This window comes from Eulemur rufifrons, chromosome 9, assembly GCF_041146395.1.
Source record: "Eulemur rufifrons isolate Redbay chromosome 9, OSU_ERuf_1, whole genome shotgun sequence".
NCBI lineage: Eukaryota > Metazoa > Chordata > Mammalia > Primates > Lemuridae > Eulemur > Eulemur rufifrons.
The window spans coordinates 54,357,124-54,379,825 of record NC_090991.1 but is presented as its reverse complement, the minus strand read 5'-3'; the positions used below and the strand labels follow the sequence as shown (position 1 = coordinate 54,379,825).

Sequence of the window (22,702 nt, the reverse complement as noted above, 5' to 3'; positions counted from 1 at the left end):
ACAGTGAAAGTGGCGTGTGGGGCTCTGGGCCCGGCCTGTGGGCCCGACTGTGGCACGGTGGACGGGCTCATCTGCGCCTGCAGAAGCTGACCCCGCGGACGGGGCGCCACCCGCCGGGCGGACACGCTGCTCCACGGCAGGTCCTTGCGCTTCCTACCCCGGGTTTCAGAAGGTGACGGAGATGACCGGGTTCTCTGCAGAGGACGGGGCGTGGTCGCTGCCCCGGCCCCCGACTCCGTGGGGAGATGAAGTGTCTGGCCGGCTAAGGACAGGGATGTCTGCTGGCGCCGTGACCTGTGGACAGTGGACTTTCCCTCTCTTCGGGCTGGGCCGAACTTACCGCCAAGGCCATCACCTGGGGACAGACCTCTGGCCTCTGCCTGAGGTCCTCTGTCCACGTGGGGGGCCCTTCTGAGGTCCTCAGGGCCACACAGCCCCAGGGGTGGGGCCACATCTCCCACCCATGTCTCTGACGCCAGGCCCAGGTGGACCTTGTCGGGTCACCCGAGATGGGCAAAGTGGGGACCTGGGTGACGTGGGGACGTGAAGGACGCTGGCTTGAGAGAGGCAGAGGACAGCGCACCCCCAGGAGTGTCCGGGGCACGTCAAGGGGCTGCCTGTTTCACGGCCCTTGGATTCGCCCTCCCTGCCCCGAGCCCCAGCAGGGCCAGCAGAAGAGGGATTCCAAATGCCCTTTTATTACAGACAATTGCACTTGAAATGCTGATAAAGGACTTCCCCGGCCTGCGCATTCTCCCAAGGCTCCGTCTCCGGCCTGGCAGGCAGCTTTCTGGGGGAGCCTGTGGGGACAAAGCTCTGTCCTTTCCCTGGGTCACAGCAGGCTGGCGGCAGGACCTCGGGGTAGAGGCAACACTCCTTGCTCTAGCACATTCTCTGGCGTCAGGGACAGAAGGCGGGTGGTGGGCTCAGGGGACACAATCCTTTCAACACCCGGACAGAGGGACCCGGAGCCCACCGAGCAGCTGCAGGATCTGGGGAGCAAACCCCAAAGCCCCGACTCCTGGAGGTAGACACGACGGGCAGCGTGAGCTGCTCAGGGGACCACGGCACGCACACAGCCGCCGTGAGCGCCAGGCTCGGGGGAAACCAGCCTCCCCCGTGAGGATCAAGCCGCTGCCACTGGCTACGACCAGCTGACGAGAAACTGCTCCCCCACGGACAGCGCCACGGGGACGGCCAGAGTCTGGGGAAGAAAGAAGAAAAACTGAACCAACCACCCCCAACAAGAATGAGACCCTCGGGGCTTGGCGGATGGTGGGGGCGTGTGGGCGCGGGTCTGCCGGGCCCTGGGAGGCCGCTTGCCCTGCTCCTGCCCAGCTGGCATGGGGGACTGTGGCTCTTGGCACCAGCCCCCTCCCCGTGCCCAGCTGGTGTCATGCCTGAAGGCAGTCGCGGGGAGAGGACAGGCACAGCTCGTGTGGCCCGACCTGCCCCCTGCTCCCCAAGGACCATGACCCTCTGCCCCTTGTGAGGCCCCAGTGCCCCTGCCCTCACCCACCCCAGGGGGCGAGAGCCCTCTTGCCTTGGTGTCGGGGCTGTAGGTGAAGTTGGACACGGGGACGCCATTGGACAGGACCTGCTGAGGGGCCGTGGCCACCCCCAAGACGGTCACCTTCCGCAGCTGCAGGCCAGCCCCCTCCCCGCTCACGCGCACCAGCTCATTCATGACCGTGTTCTGGCCGGAACAGAGAGAGGCAGAAAGACAAAGTGTGGAGGTGACAGCAGATGGCTGGGGACTCGCCACGGCATCAGGGACTGGCCTGTGCAGTGCAGACCAGGGGCAGAGCTACGCGGCCTGCCTGGCGGAGTGGCTGCCCTCACACAGCAGGGCACTCGCCCAGACAGCCCCACCACGTCAGCCTGGGGGTCCAGGACTTACGTTCCCGGCCCGGAAGGTGACCAGCGTGTAGTCCCTGCGCTCCAGCACTCCCAGGCTCTCCCCGTCGTCCCAGAACAGCTCCCCTCGGGCCTCCCCGCTCTCGGTCAGGGCCACGACCAGGGCCGTGGGCTGCTTGCGGGACTCTGTGGTTGTGAGGCCGGGGCCCTGGACAAGGGTGGACGCGTGATGTGGACACGGAGGCCTGGGGTCGGGGCAGGTGCTAGGCTGGGACAGCCCCGGGCTGCGGGAGCCCAGGATCCACAGGATGCCCGCTTCTGGGGGGCTGTGTGCCCGTGGTGACCACCTGGCTGACGCCACTCAGGTTGGCCTGAGACCCTCCCCACTTCAAGTGCCACCCACAGCCTCAGGAGCCCAGGCCCTGGCCCAGCCTCCGACGTGCAGACCTGCCGAGTGGCTGCCGGCTGTGCTCTGCCCTTGCTGGCCGAGGCCACTTCCTGCACTGGCCCACAGCGCCTTGGTCCTCCCACCCAGGGCGGCCCCTCCCGAGCCTCTCCCCTCCCCAGCTCCCCGCGCCCCCCTGGGCTCGGCAGCGTGGTGTCCACCCTGCACCACGGCGCCCGGCCCGGCTACCTGCAGAGGGAGGATGTGCCCTGCCCGGAGGTGGACGTTGATGGTGTCCAGAGGGGCTGGCAGTGTCACCCACTGCCCCTGGCTGTGCACGGCTGGCCTGGGGGGTGCTGGAGGCGGAGGTGGAGGTGGGTGGCTGCCAAGGGCCTCTACGGGCACCTGGAAGGACACATCCCCTTGAGAAGCGTCCCAGGCAGTGCCACAGCCCCCACACTGTCCTTGGGAGCCACCTCCCCGTTTCCCGGCTCCATGTGGAGGCCCAGGAGGCCTGGCGCACACAGGCTGGGCGGTGACCTCAGGAGCAGATCGGGGCTCACTGCAGGGACCCTCCTGGCACTCAGTGGGGACAGAGCCAGAGAAGTTACCTGGCAGGTTACCTGCTCAGGCCTTGGTTTTCTCATCTGGAAAATGGGGGTGCTGGGAGGAACTGATGGGATGCTGTGCACGGGGCCCCCGGGTGAGGGCCGGGCACACGGCCAGGAATCCACGGATGCCCCCTTCCCACCACCCGGTCACAGCCACAGGACAGGCGGGAGGGGCCCCTGGTGTCCCCAGACTCCTGGTGCAGGGTCCCCAGGACTCACCGTCTGCAGGTCGTACCACGTGCCCGAGGGGAAGTAGCCAGTCACCTCAGCCTTCCCGGCCTCCAGCACGGGGGTGATGAGAAGAGCGGCCCCCCACAGGAGCTGGCGGTCCACGGTCCAGGTGTGGGGGTCCTCGGGGAACCTTCAAATGGCAGGGACAGGCAGGTGGGCACGGGGTCCGGGCTGGGGCGGAGACAGCCGTCTGTGGTCGGCACACGCACCCGCCGGGAGGCCCACAAAGAGCTGGCGCTCCCATCTCGGGGAGCTCACGGAGTCGGGAGACTCGGGTTACCAGGCAGGGCTGGCTGCAGCAGACTGAAGTCGACACCAAGGCCGAGATGGCCCTCTCGCCGTGGGACACCGCAGGCAGCCTGTGCCCAGGGCAGGAGTCGGGGCTCGTGTCCGAGGCCATCGGGGAGGGGCCGGCCCCGGGCTTCTCTTTGTCGCTCACTCACTCCTCCGGGCCCACGCAGACCACCCCTCCCTCGCCCAGCTCACTCACTCCAGGAAGAGGGGCCGGGCCACGGTCTCCCCGCCGACGTGGGCCCGGTAGAACAGCGTGTAGAGGTGGGGCAGCAGCGTGTAGCGCAGGGCGAGGGCCTTCCTCATGGCCTGCTGGGCCGGCTCGCTGAACCTGTACGGCTCCTGAGGCTGTGGAGAAAAAGGAAGCCTTGGGGCCGCGGGTCCCCTGGAGTCTCCACCCCGCAGACCTGGGCACTCCCTGGCCACCCGTGTGGGGATGGGGTTTCCCAGGGCAGGGTCCCGGTGGGTGGGACCCGCCCTACCAGGCTGTGCAGGTCATTGTGGTTCCGCATGAAGGGGTAGAAGGCGCCCAGCTGGGTCCAGCGCACGCACAGCTCCTCCGACGTGTTGCCCAGGAAGCCGCAGACGTCAGCCCCGACCAGGGGCACCCCCAGCAGGTTAAACAGCAGGATTTCTGCGAGGGCAGAGTCAGGCCGGGCCTCAGGCTGCCTAGAGCACGGCCAGCCTCCCCTGGAGGGGCACACGTGCTCCGCTGGGCAGCCCCTTCCTCGGGGTGCTCACCTGGCACGGAGTAGGAAAGCTGCTCCCAGCTGCTCCCCACGTCCCCCGTCCAGTGGCCGGCGTATCGGCCGTGGCCCGCAAAGGTTGAGCGGGAGATAACGAAGGGACGGGTCCCTCGAGCCTTCACCAGGGCCCTGGGCGGGCAGGGGACACCAAGAGGGCTGAGTGAGTGGGACTACCCAGGACCCTGTCACCACCCGCCTGGGTGGAGCACCTGGTGGAACTGGGAGCCAGGAGCTGTCCGGAATGAGACAGAGGATGGAGGGGGAGGACGGCGAGGTCCCTGCCACTGTCTGCTGGGCACGTCAGTGCTACCTGGGCTGCCCTGACCACACTTGCATCCCCCAGCCCTGCAGGGGTCACACGGCCCTGCTGGTGCAGACCACCCTGTCCAGCAACACCTGGGTCCCTCCTCTGCAGGCGCCAGGCATGAGGCGGGAGGGACAGCTCCAGCTCGGGCTGGCAGTGCCAGAGGGACTGGGGGAGCAGCGGGGGCTGTCTGGGCTTCCTCTTTTCCCCCGTGCCCAGGGCCCAGCGGAGGCCGGGCCCCTCTTCACAGCCCGGGCGCGGGGCAGGCTGCGAGGGCAGAGCTGAGCGGGCTGGGCAGGGCCTCACCTGTGGGAGGCGATGGCTTCGGTCAGGCCGTAGAGGTTGTGCAGGTTGTAGTGTGTGGAGAGGAACTGGCGGCTGGAGGCACAGATGGTGGCCGCCTGGAGGGTCCCACCAACCACACCTGGAAGACGGGGCTGGTTTCCGAGGAGCTCCCTCGTGGTGGCTCTAACCACACAGGCCCCGCCGGGACCCCTCCACAGGTGCCTCCCGAAGCTGCTCCCACGCCCCTGCCGGCCGGCGCCTCCGCGTACAGCGTCACCCTTGGACTTGGGACACAACCCTGTGCAGTCTCCACCGTTCCCAAAGGCAGGCTCGAGCTGGGCGCTCAGGGGTGGCCTCTGCGGACCCCCGACTTCTCATCCACCATCCCTGGACTCACAAGTGTTCCCTGCCTGTTTACCCAACCCTGAAACCCCCACCTCTGCGGGGTGACAAAGGTTTTCTGTTTGGCCACTTCAGTCTGAGGCTCCTGACCCTCCTAGGCCCGTCTGTGCACGTCCTTGTAAAATCCAGTTTTAGCAAAGAACCCACTGAGTCAGCTTAGTGGGAAGCCCCATCATCAATATCTGACCACCCCCGGCCACCCTGGCCTGTCTCAGCAAGGTCCTTTGGGTTGGTTCCGTCAGAATCCCCGACCCAATTTTCCTGTTGGTAACTTTCCACCCACCGACCCAAGCTCCCTGGCTGTAAATTCCCACTTGCCCCTTGGCGTCTGGAGTTGAGCCCAATCTCTTCCCCAAGCCAGACCCCGTTGAGGGGTCCCTGTACTTATCAAGGTGGTCCTGAGCAGAGTCCGCCCTGCTGCTGCACCACGTGTCACTAACGCCGTTTCCTTCAACAAGGCTGTGCCTCTGCACGTCCGTGTCTGCGCCGCTTGGCTGGCGGCTCCCGACCTGATCCTTCTTCCTGGGGTTCCCCCCTCCCCGCCACGCCCCCGGCTGGCGCTGCCCAGTGCTTCACAGAAATGAACGCTCTGAGCCTCCCAGACCAGGCCTGGGAAATCCTGCTTTGAGCCGTGAACCCCCAGGCGGCACTCGGGGAGGCGGTGGGAGGGCTCACCGGGCACGTAGGGCGGGTGTTCCAGCTCGTTGCTGGGGCAGCCGTCCTCAGAGCCCCGCACGAAGTTGGAGGGCTCGTTCATGTCCTGCGGGAGAAGCCCCGGTGGTGGGCGTCCCTGCCCAGAGCACAGAGGGTGGGGCTGGTCCCCAGGAGCCACGGGGATACCCAGGGCGGGGGTGGGGCTCTTACAATCCACATGCCGTCAAAGGGCACCTGGGCGTGGAACTCGGCCACCATGTCCTGCCACCAGTCCAGGGCCTTGGGGTTGGTGAAGTCGGGGAAGGCGGTGGATCCGGGCCACACCTGGATGACAAGAGGCCAGAGTGGGGGGGGGGTGGGCCCCTCCCAGAGCACACACTGAGGCCCTGCCACGTCCCGCTCTTTGTCTACGCCCAAATCGGCAAACCCGAGAGACCCGGACCCTGGGGTCAATGAGCGGGGTCTCTCCCCACAGGCATGGACGTGGGCGGGGCCACCCGACACGTCCACGGTGGGGGGCGGGGGCGGGCCTGGACTGTAGAACTGGAGACGTCACGAGGAGGACCTCGTCCAAGCTTGGAACTGAGTCCCACACGCTCCCACACTGGGTGGAGGGTGCAACTCCATGGAGCTCCCCCTGGGAAGGCCCCAAGGGCCGGGGGGACAAGGAGGACCCCAGGGCCTCACTGGGGGTCTGCAGAGCTTGTGGCTGGCTGGGCCCACTGCCCATCAAGTCACAGACCCGAGACGGAACAATCCAAGGCGGCATTCCTCGTCAGGAGCTGCCATCACCCCGACTGTGACTTGCCCCTCCCGATCTGTCCCGCCAGATGTGACAATTTCTGAAATGCCACCCTCTTCCTGAACAGCTGTCCTGTTCCCACTGGCCGGTAGCCTCTGCTTTCTGCCCTTTTGTCCCCAGACCCCATCTACCTTTCCGATCAGCGGCTGCCCAGTCTCATTGGTGATGAAAACCCCCCTCCGCAGCCCCTCGTCGTAGGGTCTGTAGCTCCCGGCGGGGCCCGAGCTGCTGATGGCGGGATCCTGGGGGCGAGAGAAGCCAGTCAGGAGGGGAAGGACGTGGCCCAGGGCCTTGGCACCAGGCACCGGGAACCGGGGAAGGCCCTGAAGGCAGTGCTGGTGAGGGCAGGGTGGGGGACGAAGCCATGTGGGTGCACATTGCCTGGGACGGCCGGAAGGCTGTGGGGACAGACCAGGACGTGAGCAACACGTGCCTTCAAGCTTCCTAGAGTTTCACAAAGGTTCTACAGTGATCATTTATTGCTTCCATAATAAAAAAAAGTGAGAAAGAAAAGGTCTGTGTTTACCCTCCCTGCTCTGACTGGCCACTAAGTCTGCAGCTCTCAGAGCAATGACAGAAACGAGCGACATCAGCGCAATTCCAGACCTCTCAGCAACTGACTCTCCCCTTCCAAAGGTGGTCCCCGTGGCGGGACCGCCCAGTCTTCCCAGCTCTCCTCACGCCCATCCCCTCTGGCCAGAGGGCCGGCGCCAGACTCGGGCTGGACCAGCCCCAGACCAGGGGAGGTTCTGTCTGTGTGCCGGGTGACCCGGGGGTCCGCCCTGGGGAGCTGACGGAAGTGCCCTCCCTCCCCCCTTTCCAGGAGACAGAGCTGCCTGAGGACAGGACAGGCCCAGGACACATGTGGAGCCTCCATGGTCCCGGCTGCCCCCACGTCTGGCACTTTTCAGCTTAGGGTGCCCCCGCCTTTTGCTTTCGGGCAGTTGAAGTAACCTGCAAGTAAAGAGTCCTGAGGAACAGACATGTTTCCAGGGACCTTGAACTGGGCCTCCAGGGACAGCAGGGGCCAGGCCTGTAAACCTGTCCTTATTCCTTCCGTGTCAAAAAGACCCTCAGAAATCGCTGCCAGGGGCCACAGCAGGGAGCACAGAGGGACGGGAACAGCACTCACCACGATCATCACGTACCGCCGGCCACCCTGGTGCAGCTCCCGCACCATGGCCGGGAAATCCTTGAAGCCGTCTTTGTTGAAGGTGAAGTCCCTCCTGGAGTCCATGTAGTCCAGATCGTTCCACTGGACGTCCTGCGCAGCACACGAGCCGATGCTGGGGCCTGGGAGCCGCGCCCAGCAGCCCCCGCCTCCCCGCCCGCCCGCGCACTCACCAGCGGGAAGCGGGCCTCGGTCATGTTCTCCACCACCTGGCGGGTGATGGCGGTGGAGGAGTAGCCCCAGCGGCACAGGTGGAAGCCCAGGCCCCAGTACGGCGGCATGAACGGGTACCCTGCAGGCGGAGCCGGCTGGTGAGGGTGGGGTGGCGGCTCGGGGCAGGGCGGGGGTGGTGGCGGGAGCAGGCCATACCCACGACGTCCAGGTACTGGCGCACCACGCTCTTGGGATCCGGGCCCAGGAAGACGTAGACGTCCAGGATGCCGCCTGTCGACCTCCAGCTGAGGGCCGGGCTCGGCTGCAGGACCACATCTGGGGAAGCAGCCCTGGGGCTCAGGGACAAACACCCCACCTGGAGGGCCCCACACCCTGAGGACAGGCCACCCACAGGCAAAGAACGAGGCTCCCCCATGGGGAGCCGGTGTGGCCTGGCGGGGTGGGGTGGGGACAGCCGTGCCAAGCCCTGCTTGCTGCAGAATCAGCGCAGGACAGAAGGACACCGAGCAGCGGGACCCGAGACTCCTTCCTGGCCTCTGCTCACCTCCAGGGTGGGGTCCCGGAACCCCCTTAGGGGCACAGACGGGCAGGGCCGGCAGAGGCTGCAGCCCACCAGCCACATTTCTCAGATGAGAAGGGGAGGCCCAGCCCCCGCCCAGGCGGGCAGCTCACCCATGGCGTTGCTGTTCAGGAGGAACACTCCGTGCGCCAACCCGCCATCCTCCAGCGCCAGGTAGAAAGGGTGGGACCCGTAGAGGTTCACATTGGGCTGTGACACACGGGAGACGGCACCTCAGCCCCTGTGGTCCCAGACCCCGCATCCGGCCCCCCTACCCCATGGCCACCACTCCTGTACCGTGGGGGCGATGTCCCGGTTCCAGAGGGTCACCTTAGCCCAGCTGGTGCTGAGCATCAGGGGGCTGAGGTGCTCGGCCAGGCCCGCGAGGTACTGGGAGGGCAGGGAGGTGGAGAGCTGCAGGAACTGGTCGGCGAAGAACAGGGGGGCCACGGTGGTGTTCAGCCTGCAGGGCACAGGCCAGGCTCCCTCACACCCTCCCAGAGAGCACCCGGGCCCGGTGCCCCAGGAGGCTGGAGGGGCCTGGCCGGCTTGGACGTGCTGACCCAGGGACGGGCGGCCACGCCAGGTCCAACGAGCCCAGCACCCGAGCCCGGGCATGAAGCGCACGGAGGGCACGTTCACAGGAGGCGGGCTGCCCAGCCAGCCTGCGCCATCCCAGATGGGGGTCACAGCCACGGAGCCCGAGTCCAAGGCGAACCCCAGGATGCTTGGGTGTATCCAATGCCCCCCACAGGGCGAGGGCGCAACCCACGGATTTGCTCATTCTCTCGGCACACGGCTGCCCGGGGCTCGCGGCGGGGCAACCCGGGCTAGCAGCTGTGGCCAGGGGTGAGGGAAGCGGAAGGACTCCTGCCACAGCAGACAGCAGTGAGCCAAACACGCGCCATCAGGATGGGGACGTGAGCCCTGGAGGGACGCGAAGCACAGTGAGGCCACCTGGCTGCGCAGTACCTCAATGTCCTTGTCTGGCACGTGGGGATGCAAGTGGCACCTACTTCTGAGTTGCCATGGGGATCACACGAGTTAATGATTACACGCCTAGTGCATAGTAAGTGGCGTGTCGGTATTTAATAAACAAAATAATAAAACCGGGTGAGATGCTTGGGGCGGGGGCACCACCTCGGACTGGACGAGGGTGTCTCAGCCTCGGCCCCACTGACATCTTGGGCCGGGTCACCCTCTGTGGGGCTGTCCTGGGTACCCCCGGCCTCGGCCCACTGGATGCCAGTAGCACCCCTGAGCTGTGGCAGCAAAGAAACATCTCCTGACATGGCCAGACTTCCCTGGGGGAAAATCCACGCCAAGAACTGGGAGCGCCAGGTGGAGGCCCTGGTGGGCGAGTGCTGGGTGGTCCAGGAACAGCCAGGAGGCCCCAATGGGGAGGGTGGACCGTGAGGGGGTCAGGGGTCGGTGGCAGGCAGGGTGACCCCACTGAGCTAGGGGCACGGGGACCAGGCACTCACAGCACCCGGCCGTCCAGCTTCCGGTGCACGACCACTCCAAAGGGATCCTCTGAGAACTCCACACTGTAGAGTGGGGACGGTGCCCGGCTGCGGACACGCGGGGTCTCCAAGGGCACCTCGTAGCGCCTGTTAGCGGGATCTTTGATCTAAAAGGAGAGAAGGAGGTGTGCCAGCACCCCCCAAACCCCCCCCCCTCAGAGCACAGCCTGCTCCGAGTGCTCAGGTGAGGCCTGCCGCAGCCACGCACCAGCGTGTGAGCGCGGGCGGGTCGCTCAGCCTCTCTGAGCCTCGGTGTCCTCATCTACAGCCAGAAGGACCCCTCCCCTGCGTTGCCAGGTTAAATACAGACCACCCGGTGACTTTGAATTTCAGATCAATAACCAACAGTTTTTTGGCATAAGTGTGTCCGAAACATTGCATGTTTACACTGAAGACAAAAATTCCTTGGTTACCTGGAATTCAGGTTTACTGGGCATCTGTACTTTTATTTGCTGCGTGTGGCAGCAAATAAAACCCGATTCTCCCTGATCTACCTCTTCATAAAGATAAACGAGCCCTGAGCCTGCCTTCTGGAACACCTGTCATTGTGTCCCCACCCAAGGGAGCCACTGTGTCTGCTCACCCCTCAGCTCCCACTAAGGGCTCGACACGCAGTAGCGCGACACACACCCCTTGTGAAGTGCTTGTGTGTCCCTCCCGTGTCCCTGCCCGCCCCCGCGCACTGTGAAACGGAGGCGGCTCTCCGTCTCCATCAGCACATCCAGCCGCAAGGTCAGGACGTCCTTCGGGAAGAAGGTGGGGGTGGAGCGGGTCAGGGTGGCCGTGTAGCCCGTTTCGGAGGAGCTCAGGTTCTCCAGCTTGTAACTGGGGTAGTTGGGCGGGAAGAAGCACCAGGGCTGCCCCATCTGGGCGCCCCGTGGGTCCCGCCTTGCTGGGACATAGCAGCAGCCGCGGGCCTCGCACTGCTCCTGGGTGATGGCCCTGTCTGGGGCACAGTCAAAGCGGCTGTTGGGGGGCACGTCGCACTGTGTGGGTGCTGCTGCGGGACGGCCAGGGTGCTCCAGGGTGTGCTGGGGCCCTGGCCTACTGGCTCCCGGCTGGGCAGCTCTGCGAGGCTCCTCCAGGACTGGGGAGAAGCCACCCAACTCTTGGGGGACCACCAGGAAATCACGGAGCAGGATGTGCCCCAGCAGGGCAGCTGTGGCCAGGCAGACGAGGGCGCAGACCCCCAGCAGGGGACGGGTGCAGGGCGGCCACCTCACATCCACGGTCAGGGCCTGCCTGCCCATGGCGGCTGCCGGGCAGTGTGGACAGCTCCGGAGGCCTGCGGGGAGAAGGAGCCAGGCTCAATGCCCAAAGCAGCTCACCCGGCAGTGCCCAGGAGGGTGCCCAAGTGGCGCATCCTCCCTCCCAGGGCCCAGGTGAGGAGGCTGGGGCAGGGTGGGGCAGCCCCGTTTAGACTGGGGTGGGGCGGGCAGGGAGAGAGAAGCAACAAACAGGGGACTGCGCAATACCGCACTATGAAGGCTTCTAAAATGTTACAAAAAGACCAAGTGAGACAAGCTGACAAGTGAACGGACAAGTCACAACAGCAGGTGGAGGGAGCCCCACTTCTGCACAGATGTTGTGACTGCGGCTATTAACTTTTGGCCTACGGGGTGTCAGTGGAAGTGATTCTTGCAACCCCTAAGCGCTTGCGAGACCCGCCACCCTCCCTCAGTCCCTTTCCTGCTGACCAGCACACGGTGGCAAAGCCACGCAACAGAAGGGGCCTGACCTCTGATGACTTCGCAGACCAGAGCCCCTCCTGGCCCCGCGGCCCACGGGGAGAAACAGGAGCTCTGCCACGGCAGCTGCACCTGAGCCCCACGAGGATGCGAGGGTCAGATTAACAAGTGTTACCTCGTTTTGCGCATCTGAATGTTCTAAATATTTTATAAAGAACATTGTATTAGTCCAACTCCAAGAGCAGATGGGACACACAAGGGTTGTATCAGGGGAGTCCCTCTGGTCTGTCTGAGAGAGAGTGGCAGGCAGCCGGCAGGCTGGGAGGGCCACCTCCAGGTGCAAGTCTGACCCCCAGGGAAGGAGAACGAAGGCTCCTAGCAGCAAGACTGTGGGAGGGGGGTCCCCATGGGGGGTCCTCAAACCAAAGTTGGGCATCAGAGGGGTCTGGTCTCCGAGGAACGGGCCTCGGAGCAGCTGCAGGGACGATTTCAGAGCACAGTACGTGGGCCTTGCCAAGGAGGCTCCCTGCAGTGGGAAGCTGTGAGACACATGCTCAGGGCCACCACCGACACTTAGGCACTGGGAAAGAGTCACACACCAGACGGGAATGCAGGGCCCTGGGGAGTCTGATCTGTCCTGGTCACAAAAGGGTGGGTGGGGAGTGTTCCGCCCGGCAGCAGAGCTTGGCGTCCCACCACGGGCCACTGGTAAATCAGGGCTCTTTGGGCTCCACAGTGACACTCACACTTCCAACACCAAATGTGTGGGGTTTTCTTCCTCACCCCAGTCAACCCTCCACTCTCCCAGTCAGCTAGGCGTCCTGCAATTCAGTTCAACCGACACCACCTGCCTGGCTTCAGCACAAGCCCCGTGGTTAAGGGCTCCGTCCCACGAGACTGCCCCACTCAGATGCCAGTTCCAGGTCCCAGCTTGTCACTTGTACTTCTGGTGACTGGCTATAAATTCAGAGGTTCCCATGACCTCAGGAAAGTGCTTTTCTTACATTTGCTGGTTTGTTACAAATGACACAGGATGCGACTCAGGAACAACCAGACGGAAGAGGCACCTAGGGCAAGGTTGGGGGGCGGCAGCACCTCTGGGCCCTCTCCAGATGTCCCCGTTCCTGCACCCCAAGTGTTTGCCAACCTGGAAGCTCTCTGAGCCTTGTGTTCAGGAGTTTTCAAGGGGGCTCCCAGAAGGCAGGCAGGGTGGATTAGACACTGGCCACTGGTGATGACCTCAATCTCCAGCCCCTCAGCCCTCTCTGGAGGTAGAGGTGGGGGTGGGCATGGGGGTGGGAGTCCCAACCCTCTAATCAGGCCTTGGTCTTCCCCTCCCTGTCCTGAAGCTTCCTAGGTGCCCCCAGCCAACAGCCATCCGTGAGCAAACAGAGGCACCCTTACCACACAGTTTCCAAAGGTTTCAGGTGCTGTGTGCCAGGACTGAGGGACAAAGACCAAATACAGACAGAGGGAACTCAGAGCTGGTCCCCGGGGCCACACTCGGGATGTGGAGCTCCCCAACTCCAGGGGTTCAGACCCAGGACTGGGGCAGGTCCAGGCACCTCAGAAACGGCAGGGGTGGCTGGGGTCACGGCCAGGACTGAGCACTACGTCCCTAGGAAGAGGGAAGACACACTAGAAATGCGGAACAGACGCCTCCAGCCCCAGCCCCAAGCGGGGCTGGCTCCGGGCTGCGGCCAAGCTGGGCAATCCGGAGAGAAACGGGGAGGGCTCAGGGTCAGGGGCTCCAGCTCCGCGCTCAGGGAGGACGCCGGACCCGCCGCGGGTCCAAACCCGCTTCTGGGGTGTTGCCACTGGCAGCCCGGGCAGAAGTCAGGTGTCTCCCCCTCCCCGTGCCTCAGTTTCCCTTTTCCCCCGTGAGAGGCGGCACGCACAGAGCCCTCCTCGCTGGCCCTGGGCGGATGGACGAGAATCTGGATGTTTCCGGGACCCCCCAGGGGGTCGCTACCCTACGGTGCCTCACCGGTGGGACCCCTCGCCGCCGCGCGGCCTCGGCTACAATCTCCTCAACTTCTCCAACCCGGAAGCCGCCAACCGACCGACCGAGCGCCCCGCCCCAGCCCCAACCGGACAGGGCCCGACGGCGCAGGTCTGCCCGGCTACCGCAGCCCGGGTTGCTCACCTCCACGCACGCGCGCCCGACCCGCCGCGGGGACTCCGAGGTCGGAGCCGGGCGCGCGCCGGGGCGGGGCCGCGGGGTCACGTGACAGGGCCGCCCGCGCAGGCGCCCGAGGCGAGAGTGCGCGGCCCCGCTGCGCCCCCTCGCGGCGGCTTCGGCGGAGCAGGCGGGGCCTTTCGGGGCATCCCGGCGCGGGCTCCACGTCCACCTCCTACTCTGGCCCGGTGCCGCACCCGGGTCCCCGCTGCTGCACCCGGGTCCCCGTTCCCCCAACCGGACCTCTGCCCGGCCGGGAAGGCGTCCCAGGGGAGCGCGCACTTGCCGGGAGAGGCCCGCCCGCGCCTGCGGGGTCGCGCTGTTGCTGTTTCCTTGGGGTCAGAGGTGGGTCGTCGCACCTGCTGGCGCGGTCCAGGCCTGGTCCCCGTCCCTGCAGCTGTTAGGACTTCGTAAGCGCCAGCCAAGCCGCGGTTCTGCGAATCCAGCCTGCAGGATGGAGACGTCTCCGGAGAGGCAGACAAAGGTGCTCAGCGTGGAGAGGTTAAAAACAGCCAGAATTTGGGAGCCCCTTAAATTCTCTCTGTAATTTACATTTATTCTGTAAAGGAATAATCAAAACGTGATAATCTATAAAACAACGTTTATGAAAACGTTGACATACGGAACTTTTTCATAAAATGAGAAAATGCTTACATTAAGATGAGCACACTTTTAGAAGTGAGGCACAATAACTGAACGAGGTCTAATCTCAACTTGCCAGACAGAATGTGTGCTCAGAGACAATCCCAGAGGCGAGGCGCCAAAACATGCAGCGTGGTGGCCTCTGGGTGGGCATGAAGACCTCCCCCTGCACCTGGCTGTAGGTTCTGTATCTCTGCAATGTTTTAGAATAAATACGCCTGACTCCCATATTAAGAAAAAGATTTTTTTAATTCTTCTGCTGAAAGGTTTGAAGATGAAATTATTTTACAAGAACATTTTTCCTTTAAACTGCAATGAAGCCACTAGGTGTTTAGTACTTGCAAATGCAGGGGAGTGGGAGAGAGAGCACGGGGTTAATGATGAAGGCGCCTGCAGTCCCGGCTCAGGAGGCCGAGGCAGGAGGGGCCCTTGAACCCAGAGTTTGATCCCACCCAGGGCAACAGCCAGACCCCATCTCAAAATAAAAATAGTGAAGAGACAGGTGAGCAGACCGGGCGTGGTCTCTTAGTATTTTCCTGGTGATGCTCTTACGTCAGTGGTCACCTGCTTCCATAAATGACCTGTCTGGGGCCCTTGACTTTCTCCTGCAAGCTGTGAGTGTGAATTTAACTCAAATTGGATGTAAGGGCAGGAGAAGGGACCTGAGTTTTCTGGGGGAGTTGATGGCAAAAACTAGGGAGGGTCTGCTGGTAGAGGGGGCGCTGAGGGTTGAAGCAGCCTCCGAGGCCGCCAGCCAGGTGTGCTGCAGGTTTCCGCCCTTTGCTCGCCGACAGGTTGTGCACCTGTGCCGGCAGGTGTTGCGGGGCCTCACAAACAGAAGGGTTATCTGGATGGCGAGGTCCAGCCTGGGGGTGTGTCTGCACCCACAGGCACGGCTTTCGCCCGTGGCTGGTTGGAAAGTCAGGTTTTCCTTGGTTAAACTGGAGTGGCTGAGCAATTCCTACAGGTGGGCTGGCTTATCTATTCCTCTTAAGTGGTGTCGAGCGGAGGGCACACGTGGTTTATAGGAACACAAAAAGATTCTAAGTCCCTCGTAATAAACACATTTCTGGATCTCTTTCTTGGGGGGCAGGCAGCCGTGGAAGGTGGGGTCCCGGCTGCTCTCTACGATGGCCCTGGCGATTCCAGCTTGCTGGCGACCTTCTGGCTGACCTTGTGCAGGGCCTCCTGGAACTGGGGGTACTCGTCCTGCACTTGCTGGAGGATGGTGGCGATGAGGGCCAGCCGGTCGTCCAGGCGCCTGCGCTCCAGCTGCAGGGACTGCTTGGAGCGGAACAGGAACACGTACCTCCCCTCCTTCACCGCCTGCAGGTGCTTCGCGCGCGTCTGCAGGGCCACGATCTCCGAGAGGTTCTGAGTGGGAAACAGACCCTGTGTCAGGCTATGCTAATCAGAGGGAGGATGCCAGCCGGCCCCACACATAAACTGGGATGCGAGGAAATGCCAACTAGGAGAAGAGACTGCCCACTAGGTTGGAGCCTCTTGGTTCACCCGCCATCTAGAAGACATTCCTGGCACCTGCTATGTGCACGGCCCCTCGTTCCCCCACCTGCCTCAGTTGACCAGGCTGGGACCTTGAAGTCACCTTCAAGCTCTCTCTTCTGCCCATACCACATCCAGTCCGGCAGGAAATCCCAGCGGGGCGGCTTCTGGATTATTTATGTGCAGAATCCGGCAGCTTCTCCCCAACCACCTGGTCCCTGCGTCCCCATCCTCCGGCAGCACCATGGTGGCCTCAAACAGCCTCCTGTGTCCACCCTCAACCCCTCCCGCCACACCCAATACCAGAGCCAGAGGATCCCACTGGAGCCCCAGTTACTCCTCTCCACAAAGCCCTCCCCTCGGAGAAAAGCCCAAAGTCATGACCATGCGTCATCACAGTCCGGGCGGGGCCCTCTGCCCACACCCCCAGGGCCTGCCTTTGCTGGGCTGTCCCCTCTGCCTGGGGTATCCTACAAGTCTTGACTTAAATGCTGTCAGCTCTGCGTGGCTTTCCCAGACCACCCAGCCCAAGGCCTCGGTCCCCCGGCCCACCCGATGCCCCGACGCTCCTCGGCGTTGTTTCTCTCCAAAGCATTATTACAACGGAAACACCCTCTCTTTTTTATTTATTCTGTTTATCATGTCTCCTGCCCCCGGAATGTAACCTCTAGGGAGCAGGGGTTTTTGTCTGTTTTATTCTGCTCTGGAGCCCTGGCACCCAGAACGGGTGGCAGGTACAGGGTCAGTGTTTGTCGAATGAGCGAATCCCAAAGCCACAGACTGCGGCAGTGCACCGTGCTGTTTTAGCTGCGCTTCGCCGGGCCAGGAGAGGCCCCACCCCAGGAGACACAGGACTTCTGCTGAGAGTGGCACACCCACGGCCGAGGTGCCTTTAGCCCTAGGGACCTCCTGGGACTTGTTTACCTGTTGCTTGAGGACCGTGAGCCGGCTGAGGTCAGCTTCGAGCGTGTCCAAGTCGGACTGCATCATTGACAGCTGCTGCTGCTTCTCCAGGAGGGCGCTGCTCGAGCTTCTCTGCACTTCCTCCAGCTCTAGGACGGTTTTGGTGCACTCCTCGGTGGCCTAGGAGGTAAACAGGTCCCTGCTGGGCCCCTGCATCCTGGCTACTTGGCGGACAGACAAGGGTCGGGCCATGAGGACCTGCCAGGTGCCTTCTATTCCAGCCACTGGGAGGATCCCCGAAGAGGAGTCAGAGTCACCGCCCTTCGGGAACCTGTTACCTGGAGAGGTGCGAGCCCGCAGGGCGCCCACCACGCAGACTGCTCTCCTAAGGCGGGGCTTAGAGAGAGACTCAGGGGCCTGCGTGGTTCTGGGGGCCTCCTCCTGCAGCGGGCCTGTCTGCTCAGACATGGGGACCTGGGGACAGCTGTGTGCCAAGAGCAGGGGCCACGGCCTCTGGGCAGAGGTGGGCTGGGGCGCTTGGGAAGGAGGGGTGAGGCCTCTCTGCAGAGTCCCCGCAGGACATGGGCTTCAGGGGCGTCTGTGGCAGACAGGGAGGGGTCGAGGCCAGCGCCATCAGCCTGGTGTGGGTTCCACGGTCAGGGGAAGCAGCACAGTTTAGAGAAAGAAAAACCTGGTGGCATTTGGTGGCTGACGGGCCCAGGCGTGGGGAGGGAGAAGAGACAACGGTGACTCAGAGTTGGCCAGACATGGAAGGACGGAGTGGGACTGGTGGGGTCCAGAGAAAGGACCCGTCTGTGGTGGTGGTTGTGTGGGGTGTGGCTGGGGGGGCAGGAGGCCTCGGGCGCTGTGTGGGGAAGATGTGGGGTGAGGGGTGGGCGTGGGGGTCCTGGCAGGGGACCGGGGAGGCACCCGGGGCAGTGAGGAGAGATTGGGAGCCAGGGCCTGGATGCATGGCTCTCCCTCCAACACCCTGCCTCTCTGATGCCACTCAGGCAGGAAGGGCGGAGATATGGCTGCGTCTGGCCCTGCGCAGCCCCCTCTGGGTGTGGGTGTTCCACGCATCCCAAGACAATCTCCAGAGACAGGCTCGAAACAGTGGCAGTTAGCTCTGCCCAGAACACCTGCTGAGCACGCGGCCCCTCCGACAGCCGCTGCACCTTCACCCCCAGCCCAGCTGGGTCATGGTCCCCCTTCACAGGCGGTGTGGTCGAGGCCCAGAGGGTGTGGCAGCCCCGCTGCCAGTGCAGAGCAGGTTGGTTCGACTGGCTTCAAGCGGGGCTCCCCCGTCCCCACGGCGCCCACTGGCACCTCCGTCACAGCCACGGTCCAGCAGCACCGACTGCGGCTCACGGGAGGAAGGACAGCGTGGGGCAGGGTAGGGGCAGGTTCACCGGGAGGACAGCCCTGGCCGGCTGGTGGGGGTGGTGCCGCACGCTGACCACGAGCCAGGGACACCAGTGGGCACCAGAGCAACGCCCCACCTCCAACGATGGACATTGCGCCTGAGCAGGAACGCCCTTCTGGAATATTCCTTGGGTCACAGAGGGAGAACAGGTTGTTTAGACCGCCTCTTTCTCATCGCACCGCTCCCCACCTTGTGAGCGTCCCTGATCTTCCGGCGCAGCTCAATCTGCTTGTGGTGGAAGTCGGTCCGGGTGAGCACCTTCTGGCCCGTCTTGCCCTGGCCTTGGGCCTGTGTCATGAAGGTCTCCCTGCGGGCGACTGCCATCTCCATGTCGCGGATCATCTTCTCCTGCTGCTTCAGCAGCTGCCCGAGCCTGACCTGGGGCACAGGGACAGGGGCTGGGGCAGGGCCGAGGCGCCGGCTGCACAGAGGTGGCCAGGGCCGACCCAGCGTCCTCCACTGGCACCGTCTTTGGTCCCGCAGGGAAACAGCGAAGGCTGCCCCGCCAGGGGAACGCAGGGCGGGAAGTAACGTTATGGGGAATCTGACTAGTACTGCGGCAAGGTTAATCTCCTAGCTGTGACAAATGCACTGTGGTTTTATCAGACAGTGACATCAGGAGAAGCTGGCGGAGGGTCTGCAGGCCCGGGGCTGGGGCTTGGGTTGTGGGAACTTCCCAGAGTCCCAGAAATATCACGGCGGTTACGTGGATGTGTGCACCTGTCGGAACCCATCAAACTGTAGGTTTCAAATAAGCATATTTTATACTTTCTAAGTTATGTCTAGAGTTGATTTAAAAAACAAAAACAAAAAACAGGCAGGAATCCCCAAGTTAAGAATGGTGGAGGGAGATGGAGCTTATCCAGGTTTAAAATGTATCACAAAGTGACAGTAATCAAACGCAGGGGCTGACGCAGTGGCCCTGACTGAGGGGGGTCGGGGGCCGGGAGGCAGGGATGGGGGCGCCTAGACCTCTCTTTCCTCCCCTCTGTGGTGGTGAGCTGGGCTTGCTGCAGCCAACACACGTGGCTGCGGTGGTTTGAAAAGTCAAGTAAATGGAGTATTTTTAAAAAACCTAGAGGAGTTTTTATTTAAGATGGCATCGTCAGGGCGACGCCACATTTACTTTTATTAACTGCTCTTGTTTCTACCTTAAGGCCCTGAACTGTTAGCTTGGTGCTCTTGCGATTTAATTACCAGCCTTTTTGAAGGCAACGAAATCTCGCTAAATGTGACCTTGGAGAGAGAACGCGGCTGCCAGGGCGAAATGGGGGTGTTCTCCGGACCCGTCACTGCGTGAGCCTCTTTTGACTCCCAGTGGGACACGTCTCATTAGTGGGTCATGAAGTTCTTGGGTCACGGCAGCGTTTTGAGATAGCAGAATGCCTTGGCTGCACGGAGTAGGGGTGACATGGCGTTCCGTGAAATGACGCTCACGCGCCTCGGTGTGTCCTGTGTGCTCTGTGATGTTTCTGTGCGGTGAGAACAAAGGTGGACAGACCCTGCCTGACAGGTAGGTCGGAGGAAGGCTGAGTGCAGGTCTCTGTGCTGGGGGGTGTCTCCCCAGAATGCCACCATTGCCATGGCCTGTGTGGTTCCCACGGGGGCCGGGGGAGCCGGGGACTCAGTGTGGACAGGTCCCTGGAGCCCGTGGGTGGTGCCACCTGGCCCTGCCCATGCCACTGTCCTCTCACCTTCATCCTGTGGATCTCAGCCTTCATGGCTTGGGTCTCCGTCTGGCCGCTCTCAGAATCCACCGAGGCGCGCATCTCTTTCGCCAGTTGGATTTTTTTCTCCCAAAGCATAATCTGGTGTCTTCAGGGGTAGAACAGGCAGTGTAAGAGCTGGCGAAATTAGGAGTTTTCTTCTGATGCTTCAGTGAGCTCACCCTCTGAGGCCTTACCTAGCTCTCGAGCTACAATGGCTGAGTCGAGTCCTCACAAGCACAGAGACTGCGGGGTGCACAAGGCCCGAGACGTTTGCTATGCCTGGCTCCTTACAGAGGTGTTTGCCACACTCTGTCACCTGGCTGGAGTGCAGTGGCATCATCCTGCCTCAGCCTCCTGAGCAGCTGGGACTACAGGTGTGCACCCCCCTGCCTCGGCTAATTTTTCTATTTGTAGTAGAGACGGGGCCTCGCTCTTGCTCAGGCTGGTCTCGAACTCCTGTCCTCAAGCGATCCTCCCACCTTGGCCTCCCAGAGTGCTGGGGTTACAGGCATGAGCCATGATGCCCGGCCCAACCCTTGACATAGACAAACCTGTGGCACAGGGGGAGAGAGGGAGGGAGAGAGAGAGAGAAGGAGAGAGAGAGAGGGAGAGGGAGAGATATGGAGACACAGGGAGGGAGGGAGGAAGAGGGAGAAGGAGGGAACACGAATATATAACTTTAGGAGCTGAGAAAGTAAACAGAATTGATAAAAGTTGACTTAAGAAGAAGTAAAAAGCCTGAATAGACCAATAGTCTAAACGCTATCAAAATGTCACTGAAGACACGTGCCCCCAAGTGTCATCCCAGATGGCTTTACACCCGGACTCTACCAAACTACAAGGAATATGGTCCCTCTGCTGTCCGCTCCCTTCCGGAGCAGGTCAGACACACCTTGGCGCCTCAGCAGCCGTCCCAGCTGGGGACGCAGAGCCATGTGCATGGGTGTGTAGAGAGAGCCACAAATACTGCTTCCAAGGAAACACACACGACAAGCACAATTCTGTTGAAGACAAAGCAAGACAGGAGAGAAACTGCCCTACACAGTGGTTTTCTGGTGGAGAAAGAGGGGGAACGACGTGTTTCCCTTGCTCCTCTGCACACGTTCCGGAATAAAGTGCTTAGAGTTGGGCGTGTGTGCCTTTCAAAATCAGACACCGTAAAAAATAATACATATTTTTAAAAAGTTTATCCCAAAGAAACACTCGATTCCCGGTGATGACTGGTTTGCCCCAAGAGCTGCCCCCGAGGGTGGTGGATCAGGACCCTGCCGTGGCTTTGGTGGCTTCCGTGGTTTTTCTGGGATCCTCGGGGGCGGGTTCCAGAACCTCTCCCCAGGTGGGTTTAAATGCAGGGCAGACAGATGCTGCAGGTGCAGGGACACCTGTGACAGTGCGTGGCCGGGACGGGGACTTACTCGGCCTCCAGCAGGTTGCTCAGCACGGCCGCCTTCTCCTCGCCGAGCTGGCTCAGCTTCTCCTGCAGCTCGAGGGTCTCCCGCTCTGCGTCCTGCGGCAGGGGCGACGGGTTAGCTGTGAGGGTCCAGGGCGTCCTGGCGCTGGGCTTGGGCCCAAGTCCCATCACAGGTGGCAGGGATGCTGTGTCCCGGGGCAGAACACCCACATCAAGAACACCTGTGCTCAGGCGTGTGCCTGCGTCCATTATCCCATGCCCGGGGACCGGGGTACACGGGGCAGGGGGCACCTGACCTTCAGCGCACGCAGGAACTCGCCCTCGGTCGCCAGGTTGTCCTGCTGCAGCTGCTCCGAGCTGCCGCGGCTCTTGTTCACCAGCAGGTTGAGCTTCTTCAGGTCGTTGTCCAGGTCCTTTATGTGCCGCTCGATCTCCTTCTGCTCCCTCCTCTCCTGCTCGATCTTGTCTGCGGCAGAGGACAGCGGCGTGGGCGAGGCCGCAGGAGGGCCGGGTCCTGGCTGGCCGGGCAGCGATGTCTCGGGGGAGCCAGGGTTTGCTTCTGCCCCGGCTTCCTCTGTGCCGCCCCTTTGTCCTTGGGGGTCCCGCCTGCCACTTGTCCCTGGTGCCAAAGCCCCAAAGCCTGGTCTTTTGAGGAAGCTGACAGGACCCCCGTGCGGGGACAGCCGGGAGGCATGGGAGTCGGGTGTGGGAGGGCCAGGCTCCCCACCTCCGAGGACTAGCGGTTTCTTGGACGGTGGGGGCGTGGCTGGCACTCAGACGCTGTGAGTGTCTGGGAAAGGTGGGCCCATTTGCCCCCCACCCCGCCCCTGGCAAAGGGCAGAACGTGGCAGACATTCTCGATGTTGAGATAGGAAGAGGACATCAGATGTGCACCGCGGTTGCTCACCTGGCCGCTCCCCCCAAGAACACTCCTGGCTCCTCCTGCTAGCCCAGCCATTGTCACCCCACCTTCGCCAGGGCTTGGTCATCTGCGCCTGTCTCCCTGGCCTCGCCCCATCTCGCAGCTTTGTGTCTCAGTCAGATCTCGCTTTACAGCACCTCTCTTTGACCGACGGCACCACGTGGGTTTTTGGTTCTCTCCACTCTCCAACGGGCAGGGCTGGGCAGCCCGAGAGCAGGGCAAGAGGGCGGCAGGGCCTCTGAGAGCAGATGGCACCCGATGGTCTGGGCAGCATTTCCCGTGGGGGCCTCATCGTGGCAGGCCTGACCCACGTGGACCCTGATC

General features: G+C 62.8%; 2 protein-coding genes across 7 annotated transcripts in view; both read right to left on the bottom strand.

Moving 5' to 3' along the window:
- Positions 1 to 684: 684 nt before the first annotated feature.
- On the bottom strand, positions 685 to 13,861 carry GAA (alpha glucosidase). Of its 5 annotated transcripts, XM_069482950.1 has the most exons (22): positions 13,656 to 13,803; positions 13,249 to 13,301; positions 13,088 to 13,126; positions 10,679 to 11,280; positions 9,957 to 10,102; positions 8,770 to 8,935; positions 8,586 to 8,682; positions 8,109 to 8,228; positions 7,913 to 8,031; positions 7,701 to 7,832; positions 6,700 to 6,810; positions 5,977 to 6,090; positions 5,788 to 5,872; positions 4,732 to 4,849; positions 4,117 to 4,250; positions 3,858 to 4,009; positions 3,575 to 3,723; positions 3,073 to 3,214; positions 2,492 to 2,647; positions 1,901 to 2,065; positions 1,544 to 1,696; positions 685 to 1,204 (listed from the first exon to the last, which is right to left on the bottom strand). In XM_069482950.1, exons 4-22 carry the CDS (start codon positions 11,243 to 11,245, stop codon positions 1,145 to 1,147), a joined length of 2,886 nt encoding a protein of 961 aa, XP_069339051.1. In that variant the 5' UTR covers positions 11,246 to 11,280; positions 13,088 to 13,126; positions 13,249 to 13,301; positions 13,656 to 13,803; the 3' UTR covers positions 685 to 1,144. The 5 variants fall into 5 exon arrangements, with proteins under 5 accessions (XP_069339051.1, XP_069339049.1, XP_069339052.1 ...); XM_069482948.1 differs by lacking the exon at positions 13,656 to 13,803 and adding an exon at positions 13,830 to 13,861 and having other exon boundaries at positions 13,088 to 13,301; XM_069482951.1 differs by lacking the exon at positions 13,088 to 13,126.
- Positions 13,862 to 14,764: 903 nt separating this feature from the next.
- LOC138392262 (coiled-coil domain-containing protein 40-like) overlaps positions 14,765 to 22,702 on the bottom strand; it is a 23,190-nt gene continuing 15,252 nt past the window's right edge. For both annotated transcript variants that reach the window (XM_069482947.1, XM_069482946.1), the window contains exons 9-14: positions 21,753 to 21,922; positions 21,461 to 21,552; positions 20,031 to 20,151; positions 18,526 to 18,714; positions 16,932 to 17,090; positions 14,765 to 15,878 (exon numbers count right to left, since the gene is read on the bottom strand). In XM_069482947.1, coding sequence (XP_069339048.1) covers positions 15,630 to 15,878; positions 16,932 to 17,090; positions 18,526 to 18,714; positions 20,031 to 20,151; positions 21,461 to 21,552; positions 21,753 to 21,922 — 980 coding nt within the window. In that variant the 3' untranslated portion in view covers positions 14,765 to 15,629. The remainder of the gene's footprint in view (positions 15,879 to 16,931; positions 17,091 to 18,525; positions 18,715 to 20,030; positions 20,152 to 21,460; positions 21,553 to 21,752; positions 21,923 to 22,702) is intronic.

Excerpts from the sequence above, each read along its gene's own strand:
- GAA (XM_069482948.1), bottom strand. The coding sequence starts at position 11,245 with ATGGGCAGGCAGGCCCTGACCGTGGATGTGAGGTGGCCGCCCTGCACC. Across the intron at positions 6,811-7,700 it reads GGCGGTACGTGATGATCGTG|GATCCCGCCATCAGCAGCTC; the intron begins GTGAGTGCTGTT and ends TCTCGCCCCCAG. Across the intron at positions 3,724-3,857 it reads ACAATGACCTGCACAGCCTG|CCTCAGGAGCCGTACAGGTT; the intron begins GTAGGGCGGGTC and ends TTTTCTCCACAG.